Below are 26345 nucleotides of genomic sequence, written 5' to 3' on the forward strand. Positions count from 1 at the left end.
CGTTGACAAATTGTGTCCAGACTGCAGGGTGACTCAAAAGACCTATCCGCTCTGTAGATGAGTGGCCAGACTGCCCAACTATTCTATTGGCAAAATGGCCACCCAGAACCACAGCAGACAGGGTTGCGTGACCTCCTGGAGGCCTTTTCTATTGACAGAATGTTCCCTAGAATATTCAGACCAGTGTTTTGTCAACAGATCTCCATCAGCAACGGTGTCCTTCCTTGTGGCGAGTGGGGTATGGCTGTTGACAGAACGCACTTGGCAATCTGGATGCTCTGCGGGTTTTGTGGACAAAATCTTGTAGTCCACACATAACCTGTCTGTAACAGATGGATAACAAGGAAGGGATCATAGCCGTATGTGTTTACCCCTACCTGGTGTACTTAACTGTAAACAGGCCACAAAGTGACTTGGTCTCACTTGCACTCTATGCTGTATAGGTAACATTTAAAAACATGAACCACACCCATTTAAATATTAATACAATTGCTGGTATACTTAAAGCTGTATTTATTGGTTCACTCCATTGTATGGTACTTCAGGTACTTAAGCCATGTATTTTATTGCCTTTTCTAGTTTCCTCCATCTGCTGAGTAGAGTCATATAATCATGCATTTCCTTGAAGTGTTAGTGATTTTCTCTTCAGAGAGGAGACTTTCTAGCTTGTACCTGTCTGCGTGAAGAGATGTGTATTTGCAGATCTGCTTCACACAAACTCATTTCTTTGGAGCAGATCCATTGACAGTGCACACAACAGTTCGATCTATGCAACGTATCACTGTGTTATGCTTTTGGGGCAAACATTTCTTTGACCTTCTATATTTCACATTCAGAATGGAAGCAAGAGCAAAATATGCTTTGTTCATCTTACCTTTCTTATGGGTTATTGTCATATTGTTTTGATATCTGTTTTATAACATTAAATAGGTTCCCCTCCACCCCCTATTCAAAGTTGTTCTGAACAAATTCTTGTTTGTTTGTTTTTTGTTTGGAGGCAATGGTTTTGTTATTTGTGAGAGCAATTATTTGTAACTAGCATGGGAGTGTTCTTCTCTGGTTACTTTTGTGTCAAGAACATTAATAAGGAGTTGGATGGATGTTTTGGGGCAATATCTGTATGGCACACCTCACCTTCATTTGGCAGTGTTTAATGTCAGGCAATGAATATTAATTGCCAATAAACAGAGTGAAATTCTTGGCCCCTTTGAAATAAATGGGATTTTGCCATCGATTTCACTGGCACCAACATTTAATCCAGAATGCTGTTTGCAGTAATGTGAAAGGAGCCCTTTTTTCAAGCCTCCTTTCTGATGGGGCAGTTTGGGATCATATTACTGATTTAAAGGACTTCCCTAAGAGTGACCCTTTGCAGTGAAGCATCTTATTTTGAATACTGTCCAAAGAAGGGGTCCGTGATATACCCACCCACTGGTAAAATAAATAAACATACATGTTGAACAGTTCCAGATGATTGTCTGGTCTTGGGACAATCACGCTTTAAAGCCTGCATGTAGCTAGGTGTCATTTTGTTACATGCTTGTAAGTTTCTGCAGGTAGCACAATTGTATTCTACACCAAGGAGAGAAAAGAACTTTGTCATTTTTTGCTGGGCTTAATGACTGCAGTATTTCATGCAGTGTGATTAATTAGATTATTCTGGAGATAACCTATTCTGGGATTTGCGTTTAAAATGGATGAACGGAAAAAGCCCAAATGCTGTACTTACCTCTTTTTCATTCATGGCTGGTGCATTCCTAACAAAGAGTTGTCTTTATTTTAAACCTGATGCCTTTTGAGGAAATATCCACAATCAGATCAGTTGCAAAATATTAACATGTCAATAAGAGACATGTGGGTTTAGACTGCACAACAATGGAAAGAAAATATTAAAATGAATATGTACGATGAGGTGGTGTTTGCAAATTGTGGATTTTTGTGTTAAATGTAGAAAGCATGAGAACAAGCACTCTTGTTTAGTAGGTACATTTTTAAAAAATTATTATATATTCCTCTTCTTGATATGGATTTTAAAGGAGATGTTAGACCTAAACAATTAGTTCAGATACCTTCTCTGCCTTTAGCAGTTGCAAGCATGGTTAAATCTGGAAAGGTTTTTTCATAATGCTTATACAATTTTGAGTGAAGTTTTACCCATTCCCTTTTCTGTCCCCCGCAACAGCTGAATCTGGTATCAAGTGTCACACTGTCAAAGACGGCCTCTGAGGCTTCTCCGCAGAGCTTACCTCATACTCCAACCACCCCAACTACACCCATCACTCCTGTCATCCAGGGACCTTCTGTCATCACTACTACCAGCATGCACAATGTTGAACCAATCAGGAGGCGGTGCCCTAATAAATATAACGTGGCCATTTCTTCAGGTAAATGACTGTCAATGGCAAAGGTCATTGTATGTTGTACGTTATATGTTTTCTGCTGTGAATTGCAAAGGAAGCCTTGATGCTGATATTAACAGTACAGCTGTTCTTATTTAGCAGATCTTGCTCAGAACCAAGAATTTTATAAGAATGCAGAAGTTCGACCACCATTCACATATGCATCTTTAATTAGGCAGGTAAGTTGTTCTCAAAAACACATTTCAGTCAAAAATTGTTCCTGTATGTCCATCCTATAGATTAAATAGATTTTAAACCCTTTCGTATGCTGGCATGCTCAAACCTTTACTATAAGGGTTTTGAGAACTGCAATATATAACATAATTGCTTTTGATTAAGTATTACAATACGATGTGATTATTAGGAAATTCATTTCACACAACACTGAAAATGAGCCTGTTTAAAGATGGCAAGTCAATTATCACAAGCTACAGTAATCTCTGATCCCTAGAATTAATCTGAGCTCTAAATAATTACTGAGCTTTAATCAGCTAGTGAAATGTTTTGCATTTCTCTTTGATTCTGCTTTATGAATGACTAATAAATTAATATTTCTGTAAGGAAACAGAAATAAAAACTCAAAACAATTAGATAATTCCATTCTGAATCTTGCCATTGAACTGTTAAATGCAGCCATTAATCTTAGAACTCACAGTGTGAAACCCTCCTTTGAATTTTTGCTCCACATCTTTTTTTTTTTAAAATTCTTTCAGGTAGAAATGTAGGTATGTTTGCTAGCAGTTTTGTCATAAACTAATCATGCATTTTATTTGCTTCACAAGGCAATCCTCGAATCTCCGGAAAAGCAACTAACACTAAATGAAATCTACAACTGGTTCACAAGAATGTTTGCTTACTTCAGACGCAATGCAGCAACATGGAAGGTAAGGTTTGCACCTCATATGTCTCTTACTTTGCATATCTGTTGTGTACAGAACAGGCATTGCTAGTGACATAATGCTGTAATGGCATATGGATGTTAAAATGTAGATTGGCTGTTTTGACACTCACAGGGTGTCTTATCCACAGGAACAATTTGATATTTGGCAGAAAAATTCTTCTGTCTTTGAAAACCACTAATTGAATCCCCATTATTAGATTTATATTCTGTGAGTATGCCACCAGTTGATCTGTGTGCTTTCTTCTAGAAGTGACACACTAGCTTTTTAGTTGGAACATGTACGAAAAAAGGGTGCAGATATTACATCAGTACAGGATGTACAGTTATACAGCTGTTAATTTTTGTAGCTGTGTAACCACAACAACCATCTTTTCTAGGGATTTATAGACAAGTTATTTCTCAGTCATTTGGTACCTGGCTAAATTAACATTTAAACTTGTTGACGTCATTGGTTAATTATGACCCAACATGTAATTTGGGCATAATAGTAAAGAAGCAAACCAAGAAAAAAAAATAATCTGACTGATCCAAGATACTAAAATTTTTACAGCTGTTGAGTTAGATATTTTTGTGTATAGTTTTAATTTCACGCTTCCCCTTTCCCTTGTGTGAACAGTTATAACAACTTATCCACAGTAGCCTCTAGAGCTAGTGTGATTACTACTGGATGAATTAAATAACCCTCAAGTGAAAATTATATCTCAGTGCACATAGTCTGTTAGTCCAGGTAATCCAGTAATTCTTGTTTTCTTTCATTTCTTCTCCCTTTGCCTGCCTTAGTCTAAAACTAAGGACAGTTCCTTCAAAGGAAGAAGTTAGAGTAGTCTTCTGCTTCAGTGCTTCATTTAGAAGCTTATTATATTTCCTTTGTGGTTTTTCTCCTCATAGGGCAAATTTGTACATTTCAACACCATCTCTCTCACTTCAGTATCTGTACCTAGAAAGCTTTTTCTGTAGGCTAGGTCTACAGGATGGGGAAAATCGACTTTAAGATATGACACTCCAGCTACGGGAATTACATAGCTGGAGTCAGTGAATCCTAGATCAATTTTTCCTGCTGTCCCCCTAGTGGGAGTACTAGGGTCAACAGTGGAGTCCTGATGGTTACACTTAGTGCGGCTCTGCGAGGTGTGCTAAATCAAACCCCAGAAGACTGACCGCTATCGCGTCAATCTTCCAGTAAGTGTAGAGATACCCTCAGTTGAAAAAGTTGGGCAGCGTTTTATCTGCATCTTCCTAAGCATTAAAAAAAGAAATCAATTTTCTTGAATTAATGTGTTTTTCAAGGGCATTTTGAAAATGTTGTTCTAGAGAAACAGTTTGGTGTTAACACTTTCAGTAGCGTGCACTTCTTTAAACATGGCAGAACTAGTGTGTTCCTGATTTTTTTTTTTTATATGTACACACACACACACACACACACACACACACACACACACACACACATTATATTCAGATGTAGAGTGGAACTTTCTTGCAGTCGACCTGTTATAGACATGAAAATATCTTCTTTACATTTGAGCTTTACTATCCAGAGCCTAATTTTTAAAAAAACTCTTGACCTGTAGTGGATGAATACACCTGAGCTCTCCTTTCCTCCGCAACCCAACCCTACCCCCCACCCCCCAAAAAATAGAAAAAAAAATGTATAAATGAAACACTTCACCAAATGCGGCAGAGCCTGAACAGTTCTTAAAGTAACAAATCCTTTCATTTAGTACCTTCAAGCATATTCAGGGTAATTTTTCTGAAAAAGTGGCTTGCGTACAAATATTTTTAACAAGGTAAATAAACTTACAATAACAGCACCTAATTTTTGTGTTAAGCAGAGCATGAGAAATTCTGAACTGGTTCTGACAGGTCAGAGGCAATGTCTGCTTGCTTGTTTTTTGGAGTAGTAATTTGCTGCAAGGGAATTGCAGCCATAAGGCGGAAGATGCAGATGTGGCTTTGAAGCGTGTGGGGGTATTGTTCAGATAAAACTGTTGGAGAGCAAGAATATAGAAGCAGGAAAATCAAAACAGTCGTGCTTTATGAACTCACAAAGCAGGTGGTCCTATATAAACACGGAATGCTAAGACATCTTTTCCCAAACGCCTCGCAAATATTTGAGTTATCTGTGTCAGCATATTCAATCAAGGCCTGATCCAGTCCTTCTAAAAGCAGTGGCAGGACTGCCAGTGACTTCACTATACCAGGGTCAGATCATCAATTATTTATTCAGTAATAAATATATTTGAAGAAGAATGCAGATAATGCTGTTCAGCTGTTTATACAGAGACTGTTTACAAACTTAGACCATCCATTTTTCTGGCTGCATTTGATCAGTTGCTGCATTAGGCTACAGTGTTGGTTTTCACTGTGGGAAATATTTTTGACCATGTGTAAAGCTGATCCAAAGTCTGTTGTTGTTATTTTACATTTTGTTACAATCTTGAAAATGTTCCCATTTGCACTGGAAACTTTGCTTGAATTACACTGATTTAAACCCCGTCCTGTGTCAGGTTCCCCTAACAGGGCACTGTGCCAAGCAGTAGGATTCTGTTTATCTCAGTGCAGGAGGAACAGTCTGACTCAGTACAGATGAAGTCAGCCCTGGTTCTGTTGAAAATATTGTCACACTGAAACAAATGAGAAAATGTGTATATTCGAGCTTCAGTGTTGAAAACAGCTGTTGTGCCCAAAATTTCGTACATTGATGTGGGGCGGATGCAAAAAAATCAGACCCCCAGACAAATATTGGGACTTTCTCAGAGCTTCAGCATCACCCTCTACCCTGTTTCAAAGAAAAAGGTCACCCAGCACTGATATCCCCATGAGCTCACAAAGAGACCAATACGATAACCAAGTGGAGAAGCTTCAGACTTATGTGGATTTAGTATGGCAGACTTGTGACACACACCCCAACCACAGGATTGAGTGCATAAGACACATTGACATGGTGCTGACATATTAAAGAGAGAGTCCGTATGCTGAATCTTTTGCTATTGTGCATGGAGAGAGGTTAGCCACACAGAGAAACTGCTTAGAAAAAGTAGCAAAAGGCTCCCAGCTCTTCCCTCACAGATGCACCAACACTGCCTCTTAATTTACATGACAAATGCACTCTTTATAACCTTTGTTCGCCGATTGATTTAGACATTCATAATTAGAACTCCTTCCGTCATCCAGACCCAATGGTCGTAAACAATGTGTTTAGTCTTCTGGTTGCCTAGACGCATGCCCGTGTGTTTGGCTGGCATTGCACCTGCTAACAAGTCAACCAGATTGACTAGATCAATGGGTGCCAAGGACGATGGATATAGTTTGTTTGCCTGCATGTTTGCAGCAAATGTCCCACTCCCCTTCCACTGCTGACTGATCCTCTTTCAGTGGCAATGCAATGGTAATAGAGGAGAAAAGTTATTACAAATGTGCATGGCTTTACCACTGCACAGTGGTCACAAAGATGCAGGTGGCACAGACTTGCTAATAATAGGTACTCAGGCAGAGCAAAGACACAGGAGATGCAACTGATGGTGTTTGCATAAGAAATGCCTCATTCCGTCAGCCTTAGGCCAAATTCAGAAGATGTTGCAGATCTGGTGGTTCCATCCTGCAGAAGGACTGGATTACAGCCAACAGAATTGGGTCTCACCATCAGGACCTTATCTCCAAAATACCCAGGAAAGATGCCTAGCAGCCATAAGAGGAGGAAAAAAAAACCATGTCTCTACATGTGGGGAGATTATCACTTTGTTTCTGAGCGCTCTCCTCATGTGTGTTATTGGCAGAGGCTCAGTTCGGTCACTGCCGTAGCCTGGCAGAAGTGAGAGCCAACTTCCAATATGAGCATGCAGTGGAAGACATGACTTGATGCACTGTGCTGGTCACTGGGGTGCTGCTAACCCTCCAGACACTTGGTGAGGAAAGGCGTTCAGCACCTGATTCACATTAATCCAGCTGCGGAAAACCACAAAACCCCAGCTCCAATGCCTCTTCGCCCGGCTGAGCCCTTTGTAGTCACATGAAAGTCTCTTGTCTTTTTAAACTGTTTTCTTTTTCCAGGGGAGGATAAGTTTCTGTTACAAACTGTCACTCGTTTTGAAAATTTTTTAGCCATTATTACTCTAACTGTATATGAAATGTGCTGTGAACTGATGTGAGTACGTAAAACGATGGAGGTTCTCATTCGCACCATGAATAATGGACAAAATAACCTGACTTCCTGGCTTTGAGATTTTATTTTTATGTTTGGAAAATAAGCTCTTAAAGGTGTAACAATTGGGTTCATTGGGAAAAGGAGGGTGAGGGTTGGGGGTAAAGGGAATGAAGTTATCTTTACAAATAAGGTCTGTCAAGCTGACTGTGCTGCTGTTCTTGGACAATGATGAGTATTTTCTCATGGAAAGTTTTTGAATGTTTTCTCTTTTATACCTGCTGCAGAATGCAGTGCGTCATAATCTTAGTCTTCACAAGTGTTTTGTACGAGTAGAAAACGTTAAAGGGGCAGTATGGACAGTGGATGAACTAGAGTTCCAAAAACGAAGGCCACAAAAGATCAGTGGGTACGTCCACCATGTTTGAACTTCTTAGCCTAGCTTGGATCATGCTTACAGTTTAACGTAGAGGCTTTTGGCTGCTAGATGGTGTTAGACCAACACAGGTGGTTTCACATTGTTTCAGTTAAGGGAAACAAAGAAAAGCATCTCATCACTACTGTTTGTATGCCCACCAGAACCCTTGCCCCTGCTTGCTTGGTGTTTGTTGCATCACATGCTAGTAGCTTTTAGGTGGCAATGCATATTAACCCTCACAAACCATTTGCTTATGCTTATTGCATTTTATTTTCTTTTTCCTTTTCCCTGTATTTGATGTCTGTTCTGTCCCCAATCCCATGTCCCTTTGTTTCCACTTCATCTCCTTTGCTGCTGCTCTTGTCCCAGGGTGCCATTCGCACCAACCTCTCACTGCATAAGTGCTTTATCAGAGTAGAGGATGAGTTTGGGTCCTTTTGGACTGTTGATGATGAAGAGTTTAAACGAGGCCGTCATATTCAACGAGGCCGCCCTCGAAAATTCTGCCCTGATGAAAACTTTGGCGAGCTTATTGCACAGTAAGAGCTTTTACTTGCTTTTATTTTTTTTTCTGCTGTTGCTTTGCTTTGCATGATCTACCCATCTCATGTAGACTTGCATTTCATGAAACCGTGACCTCACCTTTGCTGCGAAAGAAACTAAATGTTGTGGTTTTATATATGTGTTGCGCTTGTTCCTGCTCTAATAACACAGATGCCTGTGATAATACTTCTCTGATATTAGTTGTAATATTGTTTATACTGCAATTTCGGCTACAGTATACTGCTGCTAGAGCAGATACTCCGTGCAGTTGCTTATCAAGAAAGCTTTTTAGGCAAAGGAGATTGGGTTTATTTTCTCTTTGATTCGCTTATATGCTTTGTTTCACAATTCTTAGCACAGAAATACAAATTGATATTCCTCAAACAAATAACTGAAATGCCCCCACAGTGTTTTGATATTACAGTTGACCCCCGACTTAGACGATTTCAACTTACGTATTTCTTACAATAATGTGAGTCAAAATTGTGAGCGGCGGGAAGCCCAGAGCCAGGCGCAGCAGTGCTGGTCAGTGTCCCAGCTCTTGCAAGGCAAGGGGAGCCAGGAAACAGACCAACGCAGTGGAGGGGAGCTAGAAGCCAGGCTGCTGCCTGGTTCCTGGCTCCCCACCGCTCACTGGAACCAGGAAACTGACCAACGCAGCAGCGCCTGGCTCTGGGCACCTGCCGCTCACAGGCGCAGGGAGCCAGGTGCAGCCAGCAACAGGGGAGCAAAAGCAGCAGGGCCCCTCCCCTACCCAGTCCCAATTTATGCAAAATTTGTCTTGCGCGTAGTTGCCCAGGAACACAACCAACATGTAAGTCAGGGGTCTACTGTACTACAGTTGGACCTGCAGTAAAGATTACAAACAGACCCCCTCTTTAAAATGATCACTTTAAAATATCCCTAAGGTTTCCGTTAGTTGAAGACCACTTGTTCAGGAGCACTGTTTTGCTGGTCCCAGGGGTGATCTTAGAGGGGTAGCTGTGTGTAGGCGGTCAGTTTAAGACAGCTGTCACTGTGTCTTGTTTCAACACAGAAACAAAATTGTATTCTATATAGGGATTGTCAGCCCTGGGCCTTCCCTGCCTTGGTGTGGGGGATTTGGGAGCCAGCTAAGACAGGAGGAAAGCTCTGCACATTCTGTAATTCAGGCCTGTTTTATAAATCTTGGCCACAAATTCTGAAGTAGTGTTTCAAAGAACCACAGTGGGATACCTTTCCACAAGTGCTCCCTGACTCAGAGTGTCATCACAAATGTTGCCTACCAGTCCCTTCTAGTGCCACAATATCAACCATTCCACTTTCCCTCAGTCACCCACAACAAAAATGCTTTGGGCTGCAGGATAGCCAAGTGTGCTGTCAGGAGATTTGTCTAGCAGAAAAGAATACAACTTAGAAAGCAAAAATTTTTAAGTTCAGCTTATTAGAATTCTTGTATACATCTGCGGAGGACACTAGTGCCAGCTACTCCATAAATCACCCAGTATACAAGTTTAAATAGTCCATAATGCCATTAATGGTGGTCACTTTATTAAGGACCTTTTATGTAGTAACTGACTTTTGGATAGGAAGAACTTGGAGAAAATTCTGTTGCATACACAGCTTAGAGGACAACAAACGCCAATACGTAATATTGCAACTGGCCATTAGAACATAAGATGCTGTAGCTGTTAGAGATTGAAATAATGGTATTCCGTATTTAATTGAAGGCAAATGCAAATATAGTAGCCATTCAACTAAAACATGTGAGTTTAAAAAACAAAAGAAAACTTTTCTGGAAAACAACAATCTGTAGTTTTCTGGTGTGAGAAGAAACGTAACACGATGGAAACACACGATGAGTAGTTTGCACTTAACTCTACTTTTTATTTTTTTCTTATGCAGTAACCCTTCTCTTATTAAAAACATACAGACCAGCCACACCTACTGCACACCTCTCAATGCTGCTTTACAGGTAAGATTAATGACTGTAACAAACATGCAACAGAGGCATGTGTCTTCCCCACTCATTTCAAAATATATGAGCCTTGCTCTAATTAGATATTAAATTTTAATTCCGTTAAACTTTTTTCTTAAGTGCATAAAGCATCATAGTCCCTGGAGGCAAACACATATCAGGCTGCTTCAGCATTAGCTAGATGCTTAGCATTTTGAATATTGTGGCAAAAAAATTAAAAGTTCACTTATTAATATTTATCAGCAGTATCATAATTTCCATCCTCTTATTTCAGAATTTCACTTGAGGCAAAAATACCACAAGTGTAATTACTCTAGCACAGCTATTAATGTGCTGAATGATAGGATACTGTGTCACATGACCTTCTATTGTTCATGGCTTTAAAGGGAAAGCAGATCCCTTCCCTTCACCTTCTTTTAACAAGTATTTTTTTCATATTTTTCGATTGTTGTTAAATGTTTAGTTTACTTTGTAAAGAAGTAGAGATGTCAGAAATGATAAAGGATATTTAGATACATCATTCCTATACTGTGAAATAAATGTACGTGCATGGTATACATTTCTGTGTACGTCTGAGACATCTTTTGTATGTTATACAAAATAAATACAATGCATGTTTGCTTCATTCTTTTTTTGGGCAAATTTCTAGTAGAATTATTTGTTTCTGTCTCAAATATTGCCAATGAGCTCAGAGTTCAGTACAGTAACAACTAACATAATTAACAGGCTTTTTTATTTTTTTTTTAAATTTTGCCTACTAATTCGTTTGTGCTTTCACACCTCTTCCACACAGTTTCCCCAATCACTAAAAAAGCCTTCATCTTGCCATAAGATCCTCACGTGCATTTGCTACAAGGTAGTCACTGACTACACAAGGAGGCCCACACATTCATAGAGTACCTTCCCAAGATGTTCACGAAAGTTAAGCTCTGTTCGGTGGATTAAATGTGGGGTGTTTGAGCAATTAAGTGTTGTGGAAGATTTACTGGCTTTGCAATTTAGGCAATTTATTTTATTTTATTTTTTAATAAGAAAACAGATTAATAGGAGGGAAGTGATACTGTGCATTTCTCCTAATTATTTCAGTTAATGCCGTAACTTCTGAAAAGCAAATGAAAGCATGTTTAAATGAAGCAACTGTAAATACCATTCATTAGTAACTTATTTTCCCTTGAGCCTTGTGCAGTGTGATTTTTAAAGACTGCTTTGACTGTTGAATAGCGTTAAAATTACAAGCACATTTTACATTCATGAAGCTGAGAGGCAAAAATGAAATGATCCTGCATTCCTTCAGATTCTGTTAGCTATGCAACTAATTTCAATTAATATGCTTATCGTACGGTACTGTTCATGTCTTCTTTCTAAAACACGTTTTCTTCCATTCTTGTCTTTTGTGAAAGCCCCAAAACTATTTTTGTTTTCCAGTTGTTCAAAACAATTGTTTTCAGACAATGCTAAACAAACAACTTGATTCAGATGAGAATCTGGGCAGGTTTTCCAAAAATATTTTGATTCTTGTCAATAAACAGTGTCTCAAGATAACTTTGTGCTAATTAAATAACAAGGTTTTATTAGGAGTAAGATACACTGGCAGGCTCCTTTCTCTCCTCTCCCCCATTATCAGACTGTTTCTAACTACAGGCTGAACCTCTCTCATCTGGCACCCTTGGAACCTGACTGATGCTGAACAAGACAATTTGCTGAACCTTGGGAGGTCAATATTGCCTAACATGTTACCAATACTTCCACTGCTTACTGGGCTCTTAGAAGACATTTAGGGGTAAATTACAGCTAAATAACAGCACAGAACACCGACAGCCAGGACTGGTGGCTGTAAACAAACTTTATGGGACCATGGGAAACTTAATCAAACCCATAATAAGTGGTTGTCCAACTAACTAAAATCATGCTGGATTATGGATGTTGCCGAACATGGGTGCTCTGGATTAGAGAAGTTCAACCTGTTGTAGCAAAAACTCTACATCTTATGGTCTTCTGCAAAGTGGTGGAGCATCCTTTGATGTTCAAAAGGACTCTGAGCAGTCGCCAAAAATGAAATCATTGGCATAACATACTGTTCTATGCATAAGAAACATGGCTGAAATAGCACAGTTTGTAAAATATACTTACTAGTCTAAGGTATGATTTTTCCTTTCTATGGACATGTTGAACCAAACTGTCAGTTATTGACAAGAAGTGTGCTCTCTGTGCACAGACCTGTCTGTTGTCTGCCCTCAAAAAATAGGTGGGTTCCTGTTTTGAGACCTACTGAAAAGTAAAAGTTATGTGCCTTAAAAAATAGGCATTTTTTCCAAGGGGTGGTGGTAGAGCCTTCAGTAGCTGCACCCACACATTGCTGACATTTTCTGAGGCCTGCTTTCCCTCATGGTCAGGGAGAAGTAGCATCTTTCTCTTCCCAGCTCTGTGCATAGAAGGTATAGGGGTCTGAATTCTCATTGTGGGGCAGGCCTAGAAGCTTTATCTTTTTCCCTGTCCTGACAACATTGATGGGTCTGCCAGGGATTCCATCCTACTCTACCTGACTAAGGCCTAGTCCGTGCTATCCACCCTCCTTTCTCCACCTCCCCAGTTAATCTAAGAGACGCAAAGTCAATGTACTTATTCCAGTGTCTTTTGTGTGGTAAGGTTGGTGTCGGCTGCTCTCCCGTTGACTCCAGCAGCTCTTCTCATCTTGGTGGAGTACTGGACTCAACAGGAGCATACTTGCAATTTATTTTATCATGTCTAAGCAGATGCGATATGGTGGCTCGATCACTGCAGCATCGAGCTACCGTGTGGGGAAGGCAAGCCCTGTGTAAGGAACACTCCTGAAATCTGTGCTGCATCCCCAGCAGAGCTGAAGCAGCTGTCAGTACCCACCCTCTGTGGGACCTAGTGGCGTGAGTTCCTATGTGAACAAGTACAGCAGGGTAGGAGGAGCTGAGTACTAATGAGTTTGTCCCCTGAAAGGTGGAAAACATAATGCTCCATATGTTAACTGGGCCATTCGCTCCCTTTTCACCTCCTATCGTGAGCAGCACTGAGGGGTAAAATCTCTCAACACTGAAACTGATCCTACATCCTGGGGCAGGTTCTGACCAGTTTGGTTAGCACCGCTGGTTCATTTTCAAATGTTTATCTGCCTCTGCCCTTTCTGCGTATACCTGGAAAAGAGACCTGCTAATATTTCAAGTACAAAGCGGGCGTGTCTTTCTGTCTTGGATGGAAACACCAGGCTACACCAGAAATCTGCCCAAGTCTCCTCTCTTGAGGCCAGTGTTTCCTGTAAGCTGAGCACTTGGGCAGCCACCCAGGAGAGAGTCAGGTGCCATCCAGCTGATTAGCAGAGCCCCCCGAGCCAGCCGCAGCTGGCAGCACATGTTTCGATTGGTAGTTGCACATCTGCACATGCCTAGGTGCAGATAAAATTTATTTTGCCTGTGGATGGAAAAATTAGAGGGAACACTCTGAGGCCCTCTGCCTAACCTCCCAGCTAAAGGGGTTTAAGAAACTGCGGTGTTTCTAGGTAACAAGTCTGACCTGTATTGCCAAACTACCCATCACTCCCTGCTAATTCAGAGTCATTTGTTGAACCGTGGTTTGCAAGAAGTAATTATGTCAGGTGCATCCTCTGTCCCACCTCTTCCCAAATAAATTGCTTTATTGCAATTACAAGTTATCTCTGTGGGGAAAGAGCTTGTCTTATTATTTTGCAAACTGCAGGAAATGTGAGCCTGTCTTTGCATTCCCATAATCAAAATTAGTTTGCTCCATTTTGAATCAAAAAGGTGAAAATAATCCTCTTTGCAGGAGTAGCTTTTAGGATCACATTTGATCAGATGTTTAGAGAAGTAAAAGTGGGAGGTTGTTCTCATAGCTGGGTCCTTTCCTCATACACATTTGTGCTTGAATAGGAGCAGCTCTCAGGGTTCGAGTGAGGAGCATTCCCAGAATGGGCAACAGCAGAGAGCACCAGGTGGGGAGGCACATTTGCATGAATTATCCTCCTCTGGGCAGTCTTGCCTCATCCAGCCATGGTGCTGATGGATTCTTTTTGATTTGACTGTAGCAGGTGGCTGACCTTTTCCCAACTAGGTTGACCACTATAGAGCCAACATCTGTGGCTTTCTGTGCTGGGACGTGTCTGAAAGCCATTGATGCTGGTTCACAGATGAGCCAAATGGTCCTTGAGTTTAAAAGGGCTTCTGCCTTTTAAACACCGGAAAAAAACGTGTGCCCAGGACTCAAGGATGTTCTATTCCCATCAATACATGATGGTATTGTACTAGCCCAGAGGAGGTTTGAATGTGTGCAGCACGCCTGACTTGCTGATTATACAACAGCCCTGTTAAAATGATCAAAAATGAGCATATAATAAACACTAGCAACCATTAAATCTGAAAAGAGAAGGAAAATGTTTAACTGTTTTTTCCTCTTCTGCAAGAAGAGGATTGAAACAGGTCTGTGATAGTACGTACAAGAAAGAGAATAATGTCTCAGTGGTATGAAATCTATAATCTCTCTGATAATAATAGAGGCTTAAAGAGAGAGAGAACACCATCCCAATTTACCCTGCCTGGTTACATCTTAGATTTCTGTCACCTGTGCTAAAGGCCTGACTTCAGCTTTTGGTGTACATCTCGACCAGTGCACCAGTTGGCTTTATTCTGGATTTGCCCCAGCATATCTAAGAGAAAACTTTAACCCTCTGTAACTGCTCACACATGTCTGAGATATTTCATAGCAGTTTTGTGGTCGGGTAGAATGGACTCCTCAGCTGAATGAGATTGCTGTACTTGCTTTATTTTTTTTACACTTTTTTAAAGAAAGCATCAGAAATAAGATGGTATCATGAAAACAGAAAACAGTACACTTGCTTTTTCCATTAAGCACAATAGTCAAATGGGGAATAGCAGGAACTGTCCTCTCCTGCACTGATGGTCAATGCAGGTTTGAACTCATAAATCCTCTTGCAAATTATGCAGTGTCTACCCTGGTGCAGTCAGTTCAAGACTCTTTTTTTAAATACATTTTTAAAACCAGTAATTGCAACTATGTAAATGAGAAGAGTGTTTGTGAATATGCAGGTGTGTTGTGCTGTACTTAAACATGTAAGGCATGCTACTTCATACAGTTTTCCTTTATCCTTGGCAGGCTTCAATGGCTGATAATAGTATACCTCTATACACTACTGCTTCCATGGGAAATCCCACTCTGGGCAATTTAGCCAGTGCTATGAGGGAAGATCTTAATGGTGCAATGGAGCATACGAACAGTAATGGGAGTGACAGTAGTCCAGGCCGTTCCCCTATGCAAGCAATGTAAGTACAGTATAAAGGTGTATGTTTGTTTAGGGCTCTGCTAAAATGTGACTGTGATATTTTTCAAAGACTGGGTTTGAAATTCTAATCCCAGACAGAAAAAATAAAAATCTGAGCTTCTGAAAATATTTAAGCTGATTTGAACATAAAAGGATCATTTACCAAGTTCCACACAAAACCAATCAACTCAATCCTGTCTGACAAGTGCACACAGCTATAAAATTGTTGACTCATTTGCCATTCTCTTTGTTCAATCCCAGTCCACAGAGAGACAAAAACAAGCTCAGGCAACATTATGAAAAATTTTTGTTTTGGCCTACTTCATGTGACCCAATAAACAGACTTGGTGGGGTATAGCTGAGGAAAAGAGCTTGTTTAGCTCATTTTTGTACTGTTTGGCAGACAAGCATATTGCTAGACATTAATGATGGCACATATGAAGGTATGCATGATTTCTAGATTGCTCTTAAAATATCAAAAGGAAAATTAACAAGCGCATTATCGCAATAGATGGAAATGTAATGAGTGCTTCTAAAACCATTTGAAGTAATGGGGCATTTTTGTCCATGCTAAATGTAAATGAAGCCAAGATGGAGTGCTAGGTAAAGAGTGGGTAAGCCAGGAATGGTTTGCTGTCGCTGTGGGTGTGTTCAATATTTATGGGTGACTGAGTGAGTTTGCAAAACTGTAAATTTTCCCCTGCTCCCCAAATTATGTGCAGCAAAATTTGGCAGCTAGAAAGGAAAGCAGAGTGTATAAGTTACACAGTTCTCCAATTGAAAAAAAAAAAACTCTTTATTTGGAACTACTTCTGTGAGTGAACAGCTGAGAACACACTGCATTTTATCTGGTTGTTCATTAAACACCATAAAATCATTGGCCGAATTACCAATACTCTCGTTTAGAAAAAAAAAATCCTAGTAACCTGTAACCTTTTACTTAGAAGTAATTTGAATACAGGCTTTACAAAAGTAGGTTTAAATAAAAAAGCAGAGAAACATTAACCTAATACCATCATAGTAATTAGTTGAGAAACTAATTAGAATTTAATGGCAAAAAAAAAAGTTTCCCACCTTCATAATATGTTATTGGGGGTGAGGGCAGGCAGGAGGAAGGGGCAGGAATCTAAAGCTCTGGATACTTTGATATTCTAGCATTTTAAATCAGTGCACAATGTGCTTTGAAAATTATCTTTCAAGATGGCAACATTCATTTTTAATTCATAATTAATTTGAACATTGTCTTTTACCATTTACTTCAAAACATTTGAATAATGAGTTTAGCTTTCGCAGTGATTGTTTGTGCAGTATTAATTATCGTTCCCAAAGTCGCATTATGTGACACACTGTTAGTATTATCACAAATGGATTCCTCTTCAGGCAGTTTTAGTCACAATTGGTTATACCCATGTAGAGTTTTAGGAGAGAAGGAATAGAAGGTGATGAATTTTTTTCCCTAGAATATGGGCTCCTAAGCTATCATACTGACCTGAATGTTGATAAATGTCCTTTCATCCAGGTTTTTTGTAAGGTTCAGAACCAGTGCAGTTCGTATACTTCTCGTTTCATCTAGGATTTCATTGTTTTTGAAGGAAGTGTGGGGTAGGAGGAATAACAAGGGGGGAAAACAGAGAAGCACATTTCCTAGAGCCATATACATAGTTGAGGCCAATGTTCCCTCTAATTTTTTTCACCCGGGGCAGAGTAAATTTTGTTGTGTATACCAAAGCATGTGTGGATATGCACCACCAGTAGAAACACACTCTGCCAGCTCTGGGGTCTCTGTTAATCATCTGGGTGGCCATCCCAGTGCTCAGCTTATGGGAAAGCCTGGCTATGACCCTTACTGCATTTAGTACCCATTGTTGAGGATGTTAGATACTGAGGTGAAAGGCACCTCAGACACAAGACATAGAAAGATTCTCACTGTCAGCCCCCTGAAAATCCCTTTTGGAGTTGTAGTATGAAACAGATTGTCTCGAATGATTCCATACTCTCAAAATGACAGTGCATGTTCTGTACTGAACATTTCCTTTTAAGTAAATATGCAGCCAGGTGTGTACTGTCATAGCAGCTTGTGGGCTTTCCCATTAAGCACGTGCTTTGAAATACTTTGAAAGGCCATGAAGCAGGATGCTGTTCAAACGTCACAGGGTTTACACTGTTTGCTAAATATAATTATATGTCAACATCAGATTTCCAGTGCAGACTCTGTGTCATCGAGAGTTACTCTTTGCAATATCTTATTTCCATTAAGTACACTTTATAATGACATTTATTCTTTTCCAAAACACACTTCTCTGCCATAATGCAAATTGTTTTTTAACAGTTCCAGTATATTGGAATAAATCAAGCCTTAAACTTTATCATAAGGTTTAGAAGACCTTGTTAACATGACAACTAAGCAAGTACAACACTTTAGCTGAAGTCTCATTACCATTCATTTCTTTCCTTTTTATGACACATTGAACTACTGCTACTCCCTCCTCCCGCTTTTGAAACACTAGAAAGTAGTCACATAATTACAGCTTGGGGACATAACGCTTTCATCCTGATATGCTCCAAAGGTAGCCACAAAGCAAACTATTCCATGCTGTGTGCACCACCAGAACACTGTGGCTTTAAACAACAGTCGGCTTTATTAAAAACTCCTCTGTTCCCAGAGTGGACAAACAAAAGAATTACTCAAATGTGAAAATAAGGGAAACTGTGTCCAGGGAGGTTATTTATTGTTAACCCCTTGTGAATCCTTGGACGTTTCAGTTAAATGAAATGTCTTAAAATTCTGCTCTTAAACAAGGATGACTAAATAGGGATTCAAGCTGGCTTAGCAAATTAAAAAAATCCCCCCCTGCCTCTCAGCATTGCACTCTTTAAACCGAATGTTGTTTTTGTTGGTTTTTTCCACACACATTTTCTGCGTGAAGGTTGGGAAGTTCAGATAAACATCCTAACTTGGGGAGATGATTGCTTCAGACTGAATTCTCGCTCCTTTGACTTTTGCCCAGCATTAAGTACGTGGGGGAAGGAGGGGTATATAGGCATATATTAGAGCTTTGTGACTTTCTGTAGCTGTTTCTCCCTTGGCTTCCTTCCACCCTCCTCACTGGTTTCCATTCACTTGGCTTTGCATCCCCAGTGCGTTGTGCATTGCTTCTGGGGACAAACCCAAACTTCAAAGTGAAACTCAGTCAAAACCATACAGTTTCACATGCTTTCAAAACAAAACCATGAGCTGCCCTGCGGTTGCTTTGGAAAGGTTCAAGAACCTTTTGGAAAAACCTGGATTCCATTGCAGATTTGCATTAAAACAGGTGAGTTTGGCCTGATCTTGGATTTCCTAATGAAATATTCAAACATTTCTACAAAATGAATGGCCTACCCTGGTTAAAATCCATGAAACGGTAAAGAGGAGGTAGGATAGTCACTCACCATCTGTTATGTTAGCAGCCATCATGGGTTTTGTGGCATCTCTTTTGCCAGTGTCTCTGTGTAAGTGCAGCTCCCATCAGCTGGTGATGCTGGAGACCCCTTTCTGTGATGGCATGGACATTTACTCTGAAGAGCACAACAGTGTGGTATGCAAGTTGTGCATTAACGTGTATTGGCATCCACAGCTCTTTCCACATCCAAATCTCCAGAGCAAAAAGGCGTCTAATATCTTGGGGAGAAACTAAACCAAATTTTCCCCAATAAACTTAACACTAATTGGACAGGAGACAGATCAGTTTTATTCACAGACCCTTGCTTGATATACTTAACAGTTGTACAAGTGCAGCCAATGTCAACCCCCACCCCCTGCCGCCCAATCTGCTGGCACCATTTTTGTTAGAGTTTCTTGGTAATGTGTAAGCCTGTTTGATTGATTGTTGGATATGCTGGCACGTGAGAAATAACCTTGGAAACTGCGCAATCCCAGGAAGAAGATAATTTTCCCACTCGGGCCCTTCTTTCTGATACTGTATGCAAGTATGCAGTGCAGCCTAATAGATAAAGCCCTGGACAGGGACTCCAGAGCCTTAAGTTTTATTCGCAGCTCTACCACCATCATTATGTTATATTACTGTAGCGTGTAGAAATCCTAGTAATGAAACAGGGCTCCATTGTGCTAGGTGCTGTACAAAAAGGAAGCAAAAAGATGGTCCTGGATAGGTGACTTTGAGCAAGTCACTTTGCTGCCCTGTGCCTCAGTATCCCCATCTGTAAAAGGGGGATATTGAAGCTGATCTCAGCACTTTATAAGAGCTAAGTGTTTTTATTATTACATGCTTTTCTTTTGGCATTATCTCTTTTCTTTGCATACCAATGTATAACACCACATTTTAGAAGATAGGCAGTCACAGTCACCACTAGTTCAAATACTGGGACTGGATCCTTAATTTACAAATTTATTTTCCCCCTTATTATGTACAGATAAGTGAAACAAAAAACATTGTCATTCCCATGCAGCCAGAATCATAAAATGAAGGTTAATTATTTTACACCCTTTATCCTAACCTAGTGCCTTGTAAGAAAAATAAAAAAGTTCTTAACCAAGAATGTTTGCACTTACGATTTCTTTACATAGCTGACATGAAGGGGTTAAATCAGGCTGGCTAGAGAGCAACCCACATGGTGGGAGGTGAATAGCAACTCAAGGAGAGACAGAGTGAGACTTGAACTCATTAACAGTTTATTTTAAGGGATCGCCTGCGACATTAATTATTTAGGAGGCAAACAGGGTCTCCATTGGCATGTCATGTTATTAATACTTGATAATGTCAATAAAATCCGACTTTCCTATGAAGTCCCACCCCCAAGACAGTATTGACTCACATGGCTATTTTACACATCAAAAGCTACGGAACAAAAAAGGTAATTTGTATTTGTAAAGGATTTGTTGTAAATATGATTTACGAACAACATTTTTCAATTGTTATCAGTCTCATTTTGAATGACCAACCCACGTTCCCCTGCGGGTTATTCATGTGTTAGTCTGTAATGAGAAATTTGGCAGATCGCATCTCTTTAGTGCATCCGTGTGCCCACCATGAGCTGAGGATCATGTTCTGCCTTGTTTACAGCTGACAGTGTTATTATTCTCGTTAGGGCTCTGCTTTCTTATCATATTGTTGTGTTGAGCGAGCCTTTTCCTCTCCGTTTGTGTTTCCTGGCAGCGCTTTTCTTCCCTTATTGACAGTTTGTGAAAATATGCATTAATTTGGAGTTTAAAGCATGTATCATGGTGTCTCTTTGCTGTGTTTGCTTGAAGTTGATTAATGATAGAACCTCACTTGGGGTCGTCCTCTGGAGAGTTGTCTCACAGGTTCTGCATGTTAACTAGCAAAGCAGAACACACAGCCAGCAATGATTCGTCCCGCCTCCACCAGCTCAATGGGCTGACAAACCGCGATTTTGCTTTACTATGCTTATTTCACATATTTATCTGAAGATTGTGTTAATCAACTTAATGTCAGTTGAGAGCATTTTCTCTAAATCCTGCGAATAAACCATCTTTAAGCAAGTGCCTCTCTCCGGATATTTTCCCACTGAAGTTAAGTAATTGTAGACACATTCTTAGGCACAGGCCTTTTGGTGGTGGATTTTTTAAATTTTCTTTAGCAGCAAACCTAAAAGTTCATTGGCTTGCATTTCATAGGTGCTGTTCACCACAACCAGGCCTGCCGGGAGCAACGGGGGGCAATTTTCCCCAAGCCTGGCCTTTCTAAGGGGGCTGGAGCTCCCCCCACTGTCACTGCTACTGTGGCAGTGTCTGGAGCTTCGGGACTCTTTAAAATGCTGCAGCAGCCCTGTTCTGGCTATCCAGCTGTAAGGTGGGCAGTGGCATGGTCTGAGCGGCCCTGAGGGCTGACCCCTCTTGGCCCCGCCCCTTCTGGAATGTGGTGCCATAGTTCCCTGCTCCTGTCTTGCCCCAGGGACCTGCCTGCAATGCCTGGAGAAACTAGTCTGAACTGCCCAGGGCTCAGCACTTCTGGAAGTCAGGCCTTCAGTTTTTCCAAAAAACATGTCACTATTGCCAAAGCCGAACAAAGTAGTTTTAAAACATTGACTGTTTTAATTTTCCTAGGCACCCTGTGCATGTCAAAGAAGAACCGTTGGATCCGGATGAAAACGAAGGCCCGCTATCCTTAGTGACAACAGCCAATCACAGTCCAGATTTTGACCACGACAGAGATTACGAAGATGAACCTGTAAATGAGGACATAGAATGAGTATGTCTGATGTCATTACCCTGAGAATGAAGATAGAAAAAAACACGTCAAATTTAGCTGTGAAATCTCTCCGTTATTGTACAGTCGGGAGGATTCTCAGCACACTTTGACAGCTATGAAATATGTTAACTCTTAGTGCCATCAAGTATCCCATTTGGGAGTATTTTTGATTTTTCTACTTTTTGTTGAAAAAAGGAATTTGTACTCTGTGCATTGGATGGACTTGTTTGGTACTTGGGATTTTCCTCTCTTACAGTCAACATCAGTGTTGTAAATTTGCTAAACTGATTCAGCTACCCACATTTAGCAGCAGGTTTTGAACTGCAGTCCTGCCAATCTTGGACACTGAGGACATCAAATTCGGAGCATGTACACCTAAACTGCAGATCAAGCCTTTGCCCAGATTTTAAGGATTCCAATGGACAACATATTTGCACAGTACTGCATGTTGGTTATCACTGCCTTTACCCCCTCACCCCCACCCCCACCCTTTTTTTTTTTTGCTTCCATTTGGGATGGGGAGGCGTGTGTGGGGCGACCACACCTGTCTGTGTACTGGTGAGGAGTTGCAAGAAAAATTATCCCAAACTTTTTAATGTATTGCTTTTACTTTCCCACCCTGACCCCACTTCTACTCTACCATTTTAAGTTCTGACCTCAGGCCACATCTCGGCCCAGGGCCTCTTGGAGGCTTAATGTTTTCTGTACTTTGTGATGAATGTTAATAGGTGTTTTTATTATACAAAGCTGAATGTCATGGAATTGTTTGTAGTTTTTTTCCGTCATTCATTCCAGTCTCCTTCAGATGCCATCATGTTTTCTTTAGCTGTGGAAAACATTCCATTTTGGTGTCTGCTTTTTTGAAAAGGTCCCAAATGCTGCACTATATGCACCGAAGGGTCGTCCAACAGAGAGAGCGACAGAAGGGAAGCACTGTAAGAATGAGAATGAATGACAGGCGAACATAGAAATACTGTAGAAAGCAACACGCATTCATTCCACAAAGCAGGGATATTTTTAGTTTATTTTTGGTTTTAGTTTTTGATTTTATTTTATTTTAATTCTTTTTTTTGGCAGCAGTGGTGAATATTAGCAAATGCCACAAAATTGAACAGCACAAAGAAACATATGCAGCACCAACAGAATTCACTTCATTAGAGAATGAATACTACAGTGGCAGGCTCTCAGTTGTTTAACATGAGTTTTAATGGGCCAACAAATCTTTCTGGGATATCTGCGATTACCGAGATGGGTACCTGTACATTAATTATTATTTTTTTCATTTGCGCATAGTGGTTGAAAAGATGACTTCATTAAACTGATGTAATATGTGGTGATGTTTCTCAGGGAAACATCAGCGTAGGGTTGCTTGGTGGCATTAATCTGTTTGAATACAAATTAGATTTCAGATTAAACTTGTTATGGTAGTTAATAAGGACTGAGCCCACGAATGCTAAAGTGTTAATTTCAACTGTGCAAATTCAGTACTGCAGTTAAGATTGTTATGCAATATTACACCAGCCAGTATCAAAACCTCAAAAGTAAAGAGTGGAGGGGAAGGAGGAGGAAAAATAGCACTGGGCTTGTTCAGTAAAACTGACAGTGCTCTTCAAAGCAAAAATTACACACTGAAAGCTATTGTTACAGGTCCGTGCACCTCAGTCACCAAAAACACTTTCATTCTGCGACCACTTTTCTGTCACTCATTTATTTATGTAGGATTGTAGCTTTTTGTTTAATTATTATGTCCACAAAAAAAAGGCTTTCAGAGCTTAATTTATATTCTTCTTTGTACCTTTCCCCCCTAAAATTACCAAAGATATTACACAAAAGTAAATTATGTTCTCTGTTATATGCTTTATCTTATGAAGCCAAATATCCTCTTATTGTTGATCAAGGGAGGTTGAAGAATTTAGAGGGAAATGACAAGATATGTGCTATTGCTAACCTGAGAGGGGAAACTGCTCCTTTATTCTAGTAAATTTAGATGGCCAAGAAACGACTGAACCAAAGTTACCTTTTATTCGTGTTCCTTTACAGCGACCAAATCAAAATTCTGTAAAGAGAAATTGAAGCGAGTTTTTGAGGCTAAAACTAGGAAACAGTGTTACAGAGGGAGCCGTAAGAAGGGAGCTGGAGAAAAGCAGACGCAGTTACTTTGCAGAAAATTGGCATATCAGATAAAGGAGACAGTTTAATAAAACACAAAAGAGAACAGTTTTACTGGATCACATAATAGTATTCCTAGAATTTAAAAAAAAATATTTTGGGGTCTTTGTTTTTACAGATTGTATGCCACTTTTGTTTTAGGATTGTGCTAAGAAGACTGCTTTATTTTTGATTGATCTTGGCACATCTGCTGAGTTTTTAGTTTTTGATCAGCGTTTTTCATAAGGAAATAACACTCCTGTCCACACATAAGCTTTGGTACAACAAATTTTATTGACAGTTACTTTTCTGAAGCTCAACTCTGCATACTGTTTAAAAAGAGAGAGAAATAAGAAAAGGAAAAAAAGGGGGGGGCAGTCTGTGGTCATTTGAAACTTTTTTTTTAATTATATCCAGGCAGCTTCATGACGTGCCAGCAGTAGCCAGATGGGGATCATGAGACATGGTCCCTGTGCTTCTAAACTGAGTGGTTTGCTGGTTAGTTCGGTATTCAAAAGAGGATAAAAATCTGGTAGATTAGTTCATTCTCAGCATGTGTAGCTAGACATGAGTAAAGATAACAGCATGAGAAACTGTTAGTACGCATACCTCAGTTCAAACTGTTAGGGAATGAGTAAATAAAAAATACATTTCACTCAGTTGCACTTAGTTGTATGTCTTGCATGCTAGTCTAAAGACTGTAGCAAAATAAAGAAAAAAGAGAAAAAGAAATAAAAATTAGATTTTAACATATCTGGCAGGTGTCTCAGCCTTTCAGATGAACCAACTAAAAATCTCAGGCTTTACATCAAGCAAACTTCACTATGATTTTTAAAATTCTGATTCAATATCCTTTTGGACAGACAGTTGCTTATTTAGGGTGGGGTTTGTTATGTTGTACATATATATCCCAATGTGTCTGTGTGAGCCTTTGTCTTTTTTTTTTTTTTTGTGGGGAGGGAGGGAGGAAAGGGGGGGAAAGGTCTATTTTTTTTTTTTTTTTTAAGATACCATTCCTCCAAAGGAATAAACGCATACCTGTTTGTCAAAAACACCTTTTGCTTTTTGTGCAACTGCTTTATATTAATTATACTTTTAAAAAAAAAAGCTTTGGAAAAAAAACTACTGTATGTAATGGAATGCAGAATATGCTGCACATGTATTTTATTTAGTTATCCTTGCTTTAAGAATATTGGATGACATTTGCTGACATGTGGGAGAAAATCCCTGACTTTTTGTTGTTGTTGTTGTTGTTGTTGTTTTGGCTTTTAAATTGTAACATAGTTGACAGATTATTTTTTTCTCCTGTTACCATTGATTGAAGCCTCTTTTGTACAGTTTGTGTTGAGCTGGGGGTATGGGTTTTTTTATACTTTCCCACCCCTTCTGTTATCTTACCACTGCCATTTCTGGCTGTCTTAAACAAAGGTTCATACATTTGAAAACTTAAAAAAAAACAAACAAAAAACAAAAAACAAAAAAAAACCAAAAAAAAAGTTGTTTTAAAAAATGTTTTTCTCCTGCTGCAGTAAATATTTTGCATGATGAATTCCAGGGTCACACTTTCAAAGTTTATCAGTGAAGTAGTGATTAATAATGGGGCGTGTCAAACTATTGAACTTTTGTATAAAGGAAAAAAAAAACTTTACAAGGTGCCAAGATGTAAAGACAATTTGTTACATGTTTTTTTTCTCAAAGAAAAGCGTACATATTATGAAAGTAGTACCATGTATCAGGTAAATCGCTGTCAGGAATGAGAGTCAAAGCCTTCCTTGTCCACAAAGAAAAGTTTGTAAATGTAAAACCTCTGAGGTTTCTGCATTTGACTAGAAGTGATATGAAAAAAAATCAAGGCTTATGTAGAATAATGGTGACCACAAAATATTACCTTTTTTGATTGTCGCTTACGAGAGTTCAAGTACAATTCCCAGCATTATTCTTACACTCAGATTTTATGGGTAGAGAATGGGGCAGGGATTGTGATTCTACAGACATTGCAGATCATTAGCTATTTTATATATGCGTATGTATAAAAGTTTTTTAAAATAATTTTAAACTATTGTAGTTTTCAGATTGCCAACAAGCTACATTCCTTATAGCGTAAAGAATGTGTAAACTCTTTTGAAACCCTTTGGTACCTTTGGTTAATGTACTCAGACTGAATTTTTAGACGTTTTCCGAAATCACGTAGCGGTCTAGTCTTGAGAGGTAAATTTGCAGTGATGACTGCATTTTAATGGGCCCAGAGTAGGTAACACAATATCTTCTACCCATAAGCCTTGATAAAAATGGTACAGTCCAGACTGTTA

The 26345-nt window shown here is 39.7% G+C and overlaps 1 protein-coding gene across 16 annotated transcripts in view; it reads left to right on the forward strand.

The window, feature by feature from the left end:
• FOXP1 (forkhead box P1) overlaps nucleotides 1-24988 on the forward strand; it is a 556626-nt gene extending 531638 nt beyond the window's left edge. For 13 of the 16 annotated variants that reach the window (XM_075005965.1, XM_075005964.1, XM_075005971.1 and 10 more), the window contains 7 exons: nucleotides 2183-2384; nucleotides 2499-2578; nucleotides 3182-3283; nucleotides 7726-7847; nucleotides 10284-10353; nucleotides 15511-15677; nucleotides 21744-24988. In XM_075005965.1, the coding sequence (XP_074862066.1) occupies nucleotides 2183-2384; nucleotides 2499-2578; nucleotides 3182-3283; nucleotides 7726-7847; nucleotides 10284-10353; nucleotides 15511-15677; nucleotides 21744-21888 (888 nt within the window). In that variant the 3' untranslated portion in view covers nucleotides 21889-24988. The remainder of the gene's footprint in view (nucleotides 1-2182; nucleotides 2385-2498; nucleotides 2579-3181; nucleotides 3284-7725; nucleotides 7848-10283; nucleotides 10354-15510; nucleotides 15678-21743) is intronic. The other 3 variants (XM_075005970.1, XM_075005978.1, XM_075005980.1) reach the window with 1 other exon arrangement.
• Nucleotides 24989-26345: the final 1357 nt, after the last annotated feature.

The sequence above is a fragment of the Carettochelys insculpta genome, chromosome 11 (assembly GCF_033958435.1).
Source record: "Carettochelys insculpta isolate YL-2023 chromosome 11, ASM3395843v1, whole genome shotgun sequence".
NCBI classification, from domain to species: Eukaryota; Metazoa; Chordata; order Testudines; family Carettochelyidae; genus Carettochelys; species Carettochelys insculpta.